Source organism: Arachis hypogaea, chromosome 10 (genome assembly GCF_003086295.3).
Source record: "Arachis hypogaea cultivar Tifrunner chromosome 10, arahy.Tifrunner.gnm2.J5K5, whole genome shotgun sequence".
NCBI lineage: Eukaryota > Viridiplantae > Streptophyta > Magnoliopsida > Fabales > Fabaceae > Arachis > Arachis hypogaea.
The window spans coordinates 111,589,448-111,600,098 of NC_092045.1; the positions used below are offsets into that span (position 1 = coordinate 111,589,448).

Here is a 10,651-nt window from a genome sequence, read left to right on the forward strand (position 1 = left end):
AAGTCAATCAGTTTTAACTTATTTTAATCTTGAAACAATTCATATATAATTAAGTCTTCAAAGTCATTATATTTAATAATATAAGAGATTAGTTTGTTAAATTTAAGGTTTTCTATATATTAATTAGCAGTGTATGTGAGTGGGTGCGTGAGAGTGAAAAAATAAAATTAAAATCACTCTTCTTATACAACTTTAATTTATGGTTACATTTTTCTATTTGGAAAACCTTTTTTAGTATATTAATATATTATTAATCATGGAAACTTAAATAACAGTTAATATGAGTAATATTATTACAAAGATTAATCCTTTTATATTTGTTCTTTTTAAAAAATAAAGGTAGAAATTCAGATGCAGTCGATTACGTGAAGTTGATATCTGATAATTGTTAAATAATTTGACTGATTTAATTAAATTTTTATCTAACGACTTTTAATTATTAACTTCACGTGAAACGCACTGATCTGAATTTTTACCAAAAATAAAAGTAAACAAAAGAAGAGAAAACTACGAAAAGAACCACACTATTCCCGACTAGAGCTTTTTTTTTTGTACTTTTAAGTACACAGCCTGAAGTAACTAACTATAGAGAGTTCTGACATGGATATTCACATCACGAGTAACTGAGCATGTCCCTTTTGCTCTTGTTTTCACAAGTGTCCGTGTGAGATCCAATGTTCTTTTACTAGCTGTGAAATTTCTAAAAAGAATAATAAAAAACAATTATCTATTTTATCTTCTAAGAATATATATTAAATTTATAAATTAAAAAATAAAAAATTTTAATTTTTAATATATTTATTAAATAAATATATTTAAACTTTTCTATTAATAATAAATTTATTATATATTCTAAAAATATATGTTAATTAAAAATCTTAATAAAAATAAAAAATACGTATTCCAATAAAAATATTTGAATTAAAAATATTATTTTATTTATTTATTTATTTATATTTTAAATAAAATTGATATTTTTATAATATATTAAAATTAAATTTTATAATTTATCATCTAATAATAAAAATATTTTTACATAAAAATTATTAGAAAATCTTCGTTCAAATATCCAACCGAATAAAAACCTTGTTGTTAATGCATGTGTTGAGTGGGAACAAAAAGTTCCAATTAGTTTTCATAAAAGAATCCAAGAGAAATTGTATATATAGTTTATGAAATGAAATAAATACACTATTGATATTGATCTCCACGAGAATGACGGCTTCCTTACAAAAACGCCATTCATAGAAATTAAACAACTTCTCTCTCTATCTCTCTTTATATATATACACTTTATCTTCATACAAAAAATTAATTATTAAATTTGTTACTGTATATATTTATATATAAATATATTATTTATTTTTTAATATATATTTATAATATAATATATATTTTATATAAATAATTAATTCAATAATTAACTTTTTGTGTATATATAATGGTAGAAACTTAGATGAAGTCGACTTCACGTGAAGTTGATATCTAAAAATCGTTAGATAATTTGATTTATCCAACGACTTTCAGATATCAACTTCACAACTTTAGGTGAAGTCAATTTTCCTTGAATTTTTACCATATATAATATAGAATGATATATATTAATTAACAGCGCCTACCATATAGCTAGGTACATGAATGAATGTCCCCAACTACGAAAATATTAATAGTCCTATTAACATCATAGTCCTTATATTTTTTGTCACTGCTCCTTCTTACACAATAATAGTTACTGATGGTGATTGAGAACTGTTAAAGCTATGGCTTTGGGATGTAGCAAATAGTCGTTGCATGTAAGATATGTTCAGAATTTATTTAATAAAATACGGTTATTATTCTCTGTCTCCCCATGCAAATCATGAGATTACGGACGATTGCCTCACACAAACTTTAAAGGGTTATTGCTAATTATTTATTGTCTCCTCCATTTTCCTTCTTTGTCAATTTACTATTCTCATAAATAGTATAATAAAAGTATAGTAGTAATTGCTCAACTACACTATATGAATCAGAGTATATATGTACGTTCCTTTTTTTATTTCATTTTTTTGCATGTAAGCAATCCTCTGGGTGCTGTCAAAGATTGTTGAGGATTTTTAGAATTGGGATTTCAATATTTTCTTTTCATTTAATTTCCAATACAAGTAAAAGGAAAAAAATGTATACATAATATATAAGCAATATTAATAATTTCATTGATCATTATAAAATCCTGATGACTTTTTTAGTTAGATGGATTAAAGAATTCTAATTCTAAATATTACATCATAAATTTACATATATTATTTATTTACACACCTAGTATTTTTAAAATTTTTTTATCTACTACTTAATATTACTAATATTTGAATAGATACAACATATTAAAAAACATGCTAATGTGTCATTTCAACTAGAGGATAGTAATGTAGAGGAAGTGAATCTTCTTAATTTTTTCTCTCAATTATTTAATAAAATATCTCTTAATCCTATTTAAATAATATAAAATAAAAAATTATATTTTACTAAATAATTAAAAATTATTTTTTTTAGGTGAAAATTCAGGTGAAGTTGACTTCACGTGAAGTTGATACTTTAGAATCATTAGATAAAAATTTAGTCAAATCAATTAAATCATCTAACGGCTCTTAAATATCAATTTTACGTAAAGTCGACTACACCTGAATTTTCATATTGGAAGTCCAATGTAGGACCAATAATTAAGGGGCCCATGATTTATATACACATTATACATGCACTTGATTGGGACCCATTGCTTTTCTAACTCTCTCTTTTTCTTTTTTTTTCTCTTTTTCCAATTTCACTTTTAATCTACTAAAATTTAATATCATGTAAATAGTAAAGGTAAATTTATTTAAGATTTGGAAAATAAATTTAATATAGATATATAATGATTACCATTTTTTTTGAAGCTTTGAAAGGCATTTAAAGTTGGTGTGTTATGGTAGTTGGTTTGTGTGTTTCTTAGCAATTTAATTTCTTTATCTTGAAACTGAGGCATCCAACCACAAAAAATTCCGAAATAAGTTGATAATGAGAAAAAGGATGGAAATTGTGAAAACGACAAGAAGATATTTAATGAAAAAAATGAGCAATGAGATCCCTCCACCCGCTTCTTTATCCCCACCTTTTTTTTTATCTTTTCTTTTTCATTAAACAAATAATAATAGAGATTTAATTAAGCTTTTGTGGAAGGAGACGTTTCCTCGTTTTTCAGCTGTTTGTATCTTCTGACACACCTTGATTGCATTTTCATTTTCATTTTCATTTTTTTTAATTATCAATAGATAGATTTCTCAGCTATCACAGAAACAAAGACCCTCTCTCTCTATCTCTCTCTCACACACAACGCCTTCAAAGGTTCTTTGTTGCTCATCATCAAAGGGTGCTTTAATAACTTGCTTGCTTGGCTGCATCAAATGATTTGAAAAGAGAGGGTAAGTCAAATCATCAAACAACCAAGTTCAATTATTCTCAGGTACTTCTCTTGAAAAAAGAAAAAAAGAAAAAAAAATCCATTGAACCTAACATGTTAGCTTCAGTGTTAATGAACAATAATTGTCACAAAATTCTGCACTTACCCAGAATTAAAAGTATTGAAAAGACTTGATTTTTAAGAAGAAAATGGTGATAAATGTGTGGATAAGGAAGTGAATAAAGATGGGTATCTTTTTCTGAAGTCATTTCTTAAGTCTCTCTCTCTCTCTCTTTTTTGCCCTTTTCAGTTGGGTTTGGGAATTGCAGAAGATTTTGAGTCTGACAGAGATCTTTACTCTTTGTGTGTGTTAATTATAGGCATGTAACTGTATTTTGCTTTTGATGTGTATGTCTCTCTCTATCTATGGTCTAATCCGTTTATGTCATTGTAATGAAATTCTTGTTTTCCTCAGCAGTTGTTCTAAGATGATGATGATGATGAAGCACGTGCGCTCTCTATTAATCCCTGTCACACCAGGTATACTACTATGTCTACCACATATCCATTATTATTATTTCATTAACTAATATAAAACCTCTCCTTTTCACAATGAAATATGAGTTCAGAGTTGTTTTGAGAAGGAATTGAAGAAGCTACATAGCATCATCAATCATTGAGGATGATCCACAAAATAAGCATAGGGACGCAGCAGATTATTACTGGTTCATCAGGTCACTGAAATTAAAGGTACAGTCCAAATAGCAATAGCATGTGTTCCATAAATATGTCGGTTCACAAGAGTAGCAACAAGACCATGTGTGTGAGCCTGTGGTTTTTGTTTCTGTTATATATATATATATATATATTCATTATTCAAATAGCCAAGTGCTAAAGGTTAAGGCTATAATAACTAACTGTACAAGTTGAATTCTGTTTCTTTTTCTTCAGAGGGTGAATTCAATTCAAGTATTTAACCGAAAAATAATCCATGGCGACGTACTTTCATGGCAATTCAGAAATCCAAGCACCTTCTTCTGCTGATGGACTTCAAACGCTTGTTCTCATGAACCCTCCACCTCCTCCTCCTCCTCCTGCTGCTGCCTACATCCACTACCCTGACGCGCCACCACCATCTCACGCACCCGCCAACCTTCTCTTTCTCAACTCTTCCGCCGCCGGAAACAACTCCTTCTCCCCTCACGCGCCTCCCCCTCATACTCAACAGTTTGTTGGAATCCCACTCTCCTCGCAGGACATCAACCACCACCACGACGTCTCCGCCCTGCATGGCTTCCTCCACCGCATGCAGTACAACCCCTGGACAACCATGGACCCCACCTCGGCGGCGCGTGAGACCCCACGCGCTCAGCAGGGTCTGTCCCTGAGTCTTTCCTCGCAGCAAGCCGGGTTAGGTTCTTTCAGGGACGTGGCGCCGCAGGCTTTGTCCGGCGACGAGATTTGCGGTGGTCGGTCAACGTCATCGGCTTCTGCAGTGACGAACGGTGGGTCGAGCATTCAGAGCGTGATTTTGAGCTCAAAGTATCTGAAGGCAGCGCATGAGCTTCTGGAAGAGGTTGTGAATGTTAACAACGCTGAGTTGGCGACGAAGAAGATGATGAAGACAGTTGGCGAGTCATCCACTGCAGCAAGCGGAGACGGTTCCATTGGTGGCGAGGGTAGCGGCAAGCGTAGCTCAGAGCTTTCCTCGGCGGAGAGACAAGAAATTTCACTGAAGAAAGCAAAGCTACTGAGCATGCTTGATGAGGTAGAGCAAAGGTACAGACAGTACCAGCAGCAGATGGAGGTGGTGGTGTCATCGTTCGAGCAAGCGGCGGGAATAGGGTCGGGTCGGACATACACGGCGCTTGCACTGCAAACAATTTCGAAGCAGTTTAGGTGCTTGAAGGACGCCATAACAAGACAGATCAAAGGTGCAAACAAGAGCTTAGGAGAGGAAGAAGGGTCACGCCTTAAATATGTTGATCATCACTTGCGTCAACAGAGAGCTCTCCAACAATTGGGAATGATCCAGCACAATGCTTGGAGACCCCAGAGAGGCTTGCCTGAACGTTCTGTTTCTCTTCTTCGTGCTTGGCTCTTTGAACACTTCCTCCATCCCTATCCCAAGGATTCTGACAAGCACATGCTTGCTAAACAAACTGGCCTTACCAGGAGCCAGGTAACTAACACTTATTCACACTAACACTCTTTCATTTCATTTCCTATTATGGATCATCATCACATTTCACTTCACCATCACAGGTTTCAAATTGGTTTATAAATGCTCGAGTTCGACTTTGGAAGCCAATGGTCGAAGAAATGTATGCAGAGGAGATGAAGGATCACCACTTCAACAACAATGCTACTACTTCTGACGACAAATCAAACAACACCAACAACCAAGACCCTTCAACAAAAATTGCAGACAAACTTCCAACATCTGAAACAGAATCTCATAAACAAGACCACAACACTCCCGTGGTGTCACCACTTGAAGGGAACATGAGAAACCAACCAGGGTTCAGCTTCATCATGGGATCATCAGAACTAGAAGGAATCACACAACACCAGCAGGGAAATAGTCCCAAGAAACCAAGAATCAGCAACAATGAAGCTATGCATAGTTCCCAAAGTAACATTCCTTCCATGAACATGATGGATGTGAAGCCCAATGAGCAGGGGAGACAAGGTTATTCTTTCATGGGGAACCAAACTAACTTCATTAGCGGTTTTGGACAGTACCCTTCCATTGGTGACATGGATAGGTTTGATCCAGAACAATTCACAACACCACCACCAAGGTTTTCAGGTAATGGAGTTTCCCTCACTCTTGGTCTTGATTCATTGCCCGGAACGCACCACCAATCGTTTCTACCAAACCAGAACATTCAACTCGGAAGAAGCATTGATATCGCGGAACCAAACGATTTCGTTGGCGCCATGAACACTTCTTCATCTCCTCATTCCTCTGCTGCTGCTGCATTTGAGAGTATTGGCATGCAGAATCCAAAGAGGTTTGCTGCACAATTGTTGCCAGACTTTGTGGCCTGAATAAACCATATATATTGAAGGTTGAGGAATGAAACAAAGTAGTGTAAAGAAAGGAGGAATATTATTCTTTACTTTAGTATAGGTTTTATAGTTCATAACATGCATAGAACCATTTGAGTTCTTACTTTAGGTATAGCTTTAGGATTTGAGAGCGTATATTGTTGGATGAGGTTGTATATTATTTTTGTAACTTGTTAAAGGTGGGATAGATATGGGCGATGTCATAAAAGTTTACTTTGATAAAAGATACCAAATATTTTCCTCGATTGATATGATATGGTGTAATATATATTTTCTGCATAATTCTCCAGCCATTGAAGTGCCTAATCTATCTGTTTAGAGCGTGTGCGGAGAATGAGATTCATATATCTGTGTTTAAGAAACAAAAATGCTTCATAAATGCAGCATTATATAAAATACTGGACAACTATACAACAGTAACTGATTTGAGCATGCGCCATTGTAATGAGAACATACCAAGTGAGACCAGTCAACTATCATCATGCATAGAGATTTTGTTTACTCTTGAATCAATCATCTCAGAATGCATTTTCTACATTTTATAGTTAAAACTAACAACGTTTTACAAAATCTACAATGCAATTTACATTGAACTGTTGTAGTGAATGGAGATGATCAGATTTGGATGGCTCCTACCAAAATTTCCATTCACAAGCCGGAAAAAAAGGGTTCATATTCTCTTCTAAATGCCTTGATAGGAATCTTTGGATAAGCAGTTCTAAATAGTTCATTAGAAAGAAACTGAATCTGAAATTTTCAAATGGAGTTGGTCATGGCATGATCATCCCCTAGCAATGACAATCTTCTCTTAGCTACCTTAGACCTGTAGCACCATACTTCAAATGCCTCAGTTAGGTCCGGATACCGGATACACTCATTTTCCAACCATTCAGTTAAAACCTCTGCCTGATCTGCAGACGGTAACGCAAGAATAATGGAAACAAAAGAAGACTCTAGGGATTGCCATAGCTCTCCATCCATCTTAATCACCATGCCATCTTCACCATTCATTATGGCAGAATCGATCATCGGTTTTGTAACCCTCACAAATGGAAGCCACACTTTCAAAATCTGAAGCCGTTTTGCAGTTGGCAGTATGACACTACCATACCCGATTGCCTCTAGAACCTTTGATGTCACCTCAATTGCCCGGAGCTTCATCTCGGTTACTTCCTTCGCAGAACTTCCTTGCTCAAGCACCTTCACAATCTTTTCTGATACATCAAACCAATACTCAACAAGTTCTCTCATTATCTCCAACTTACTAAGTATCTGCGAGACCCATGACAAATCAGTCAAATATGACAGAAACAACTGAATATTCCCTGCCTCAGAGAGCGATTCTGCAGAATCACAGAATGGAGCTATTACTGAGTTGTTAAACCTAGAGAACAATCTGTTTAAACAGTCTATGACCTCGTGTCTTATGTTGTCATCAGCTGTCAATAAAGGAGCATCATCATCTTCAGTTATCATATACTCGAGCTGCTCTTGCGCTGAAGACTTGAGATCATTCATTTCGGGTGGAGGAGATGATGTGGCAAATCGAATAGCCGAGACAAAGATGTTTGTCAAAGCTGACTGGCTGACCGGCTGAAGTCTAGCTAGAATAGGCTCTGCTTGTAACCCCATTCGAGGTACAAGTCTCAATATCTCCTCCTCCTCGGCCTCCTCCCATGCGACTGCTTCTAAGTAGTTCACACACGCAGTAACAATTTGGGGGCATTCAAGCTCAACTGCCACCTGAAGAATGCCGAGCGCATTTCTAACACCATGCCACATATCGTCACCTGAATCATCAATGTTAACGTATAGAAGGCGTATGAGATTCACATGGTAATCAAAATCCAATTCTTGGCAATAGACATCGACACAGTGACGAGAACCAAGGATCTGACATGTTGGCCAGTTCTCAGATAGCCGGTCGGCGAAATACTTGCAATTTTTGGTAAGAATCTCAGAGTGGCAGTACAGCCAATCGTCTCGACCTTCCTGTGTGCGAAGCCTCACCACAACATCACTGGTTGGTTGATCCCCAATTACATGGGTAGTCTTTTCTTCTTTATCCTGAAAGAAACAGAACAACATAACTTCCTCAGACCATAATAAAGAATTTAACTGTCCCTAAATCAAGTCTGAATTCAACCTAAGAACTACACTCAAGCATTTAAAAGTTTAATGTAGTGCATTAATGTAGCCATGAAGCCAGTTTCAGAAATTGAAAGAATTAACAACTGAATAAGAGCCCATAGAATCTAATTATTAAATTCTCTTAAAAATACAAAAGGCAACAAGATAAATTATGATTACTGAAATGGTGAGAAAAAACTTACAGCAGGATCCATTGAAATGAAGACAGAACTATGTAGCAAGTTGTTTCCGCATCTTAGCAGCTGCACAATCACACAACAACAATTAAAGTCTCCATTTGGATCTAGCAAGAACAGTGGCTCAAAACAAGACATGCAATACAAAACAATCAAATCAACCAAAGAAACAAACAATATCAAAGTAACTACCTTGTTGGATGAGTAATTTAGTAAGGAATAGAAGGAAATGTTGGAGGGTTTAAGGGGTCCAAATAAGGAAAGTAAGTAATTAAGTGGAAATGGGGGTATTAGAGAGAAGAAACAAAAAATACATCGTACCGACACGAAAATAAGAAAGGATGGTGGTTGTTGTAAAAGAGCACCGCTTCGTTTGATGGCGGCTGGTTGGATTGGAAGAAAAGCCAGAGGATGAAGGAACCGAATAGATCAACCAAACTTTGTTATCTTCCTACTCATTCCCTCACTCACACTCTGTTTTCTATTATTTCTCAATTTCTTTTTTTTTTTTGGGGAACATTTAAGTTTGTTACCTTCTTTCTTCTATTTATCCAGTATTCCTTTTGTTTCTTTTCTCAACTGCTAACCGGCAGTTAACAAAACCCTTGATTTAATTCATTTCCCAATTCTTTTTAGTATTCTTAGTGAATTCCATATTCAGCAACATGTTACTTTTTATGGTGTATATTTATTTTTATGTAAAGTTATTAGTCGAGAATTATTAGATAATTTAATATATTTAGTTAAATTGTTATTGAGGTAAATAACAATTCAATATCTAAAAGATTTTGACATTAATAAAATAATACTTGAATAATATTATCAATAAAATGACTTTTAAAATATTCTAAAAGTTGACAAATGTGTTTCTAAATTTGTTAGGGTACATCTCTAACAAATATAATGCTGATATAGATACCATATTTAATAATATGACATATTTTTTTAATTAATTATTGAGTTGGATTTTTTAATTAATTTTTAATAATTGTAAGGTAAAAAATTGGGTTATTCTTTGTCCTGAACTCTAAAGATGAATGGTCATTTATTTTGAATCCACCACTACTTTCAAATGTCTTGAATCATAGCAACTATCACATCTCCACCTTCTTGATCATCATCGTTTCTCTCGTATGCGTCGCTTTTTTTGCTGTGTCATCAACGTTAAGTTTTACTCTTCCAAAAATAAGTCAATGACTTGCTTTATTTGTTTGAGCGAGTTTGAAGAAAACGACACCCTCAATTCTATGATCTTCTCAAATCAGAAAAAAAAATAAAAAAAAATTGAAAAACAATAAAAAATCAATTCAGCAGCAACCTTAGAAATACAAATTTGTTCATCAGCATCAAGTAACACCATAAATAAAAATTTAGCACAAACTAATTTAATTTTGTTTACATTCAAAAAATGAAATGCAAAGAGACTGACTTACTGGAAGAAAGAGCGACCAACAATAAAGAAGCTGACAACGACGATTAAGAACGGTCTTATTGGAGGCGGCGATAGTGACCGGATTGTAACAAAGACGATTATGCCTCTAACAATCTTGCTGGACGACGACGAAGATGATTCTCCTCTGATGCAACAAAGAAAGGCGATGCTTCTGCCTCTGATGATTCTCCTCAAGTGCGCGAAGATGACGTTCTCCTCGGAATAGGTCAGGCACGTGATGGCAACGTCCTCCTTGAATTGGGTCGTAGGTGCGCGACGACAATTCTGCGATAACCTTGAGAGTGAGAGGGGGGAGTTTGGTAGGGGAAGGAAGGTGGCAAATGACAATAAAAGGAGTAGTAGAAGCACATTTTCCAACAAGAGTGAATACGGGAAGCAGTG

The 10,651-nt window shown here is 34.9% G+C and overlaps 2 protein-coding genes across 10 annotated transcripts; one reads left to right on the plus strand and one right to left on the minus strand.

Annotated features, from left to right (window-relative positions):
• The first annotated feature begins 2,908 nt into the window (after positions 1-2,908).
• LOC112716596 (BEL1-like homeodomain protein 1) lies at positions 2,909-6,739 on the plus strand. 8 transcript variants are annotated; one of them, XM_072205467.1, is made up of 6 exons: positions 3,103-3,478; positions 3,726-3,795; positions 3,891-3,955; positions 4,045-4,165; positions 4,367-5,597; positions 5,681-6,739. In XM_072205467.1, exons 5-6 carry the CDS (start codon positions 4,407-4,409, stop codon positions 6,467-6,469), a joined length of 1,980 nt encoding a protein of 659 aa, XP_072061568.1. In that variant the 5' UTR covers positions 3,103-3,478; positions 3,726-3,795; positions 3,891-3,955; positions 4,045-4,165; positions 4,367-4,406; the 3' UTR covers positions 6,470-6,739. The 8 variants fall into 8 exon arrangements, with proteins under 8 accessions (XP_025624311.1, XP_025624313.1, XP_072061568.1 ...); XM_072205466.1 differs by having other exon boundaries at positions 3,894-3,955; XM_072205469.1 differs by having other exon boundaries at positions 3,116-3,437.
• A 243-nt stretch (positions 6,740-6,982) lies between these two features.
• On the minus strand, positions 6,983-9,482 carry LOC112716597 (BTB/POZ domain-containing protein At3g05675). Of its 2 annotated transcripts, none has more exons than XM_025768531.3 (3): positions 9,010-9,482; positions 8,824-8,883; positions 6,983-8,557 (listed from the first exon to the last, which is right to left on the minus strand). In XM_025768531.3, the coding sequence occupies exons 2-3, from the start codon at positions 8,833-8,835 to the stop codon at positions 7,247-7,249; spliced, it is 1,323 nt and encodes a 440-aa protein (XP_025624316.1). In that variant the 5' UTR covers positions 8,836-8,883; positions 9,010-9,482; the 3' UTR covers positions 6,983-7,246. The 2 variants fall into 2 exon arrangements, with proteins under 2 accessions (XP_025624316.1, XP_025624315.1); XM_025768530.3 differs by having other exon boundaries at positions 9,139-9,479.
• Between the last annotated feature and the right edge of the window lie 1,169 nt (positions 9,483-10,651).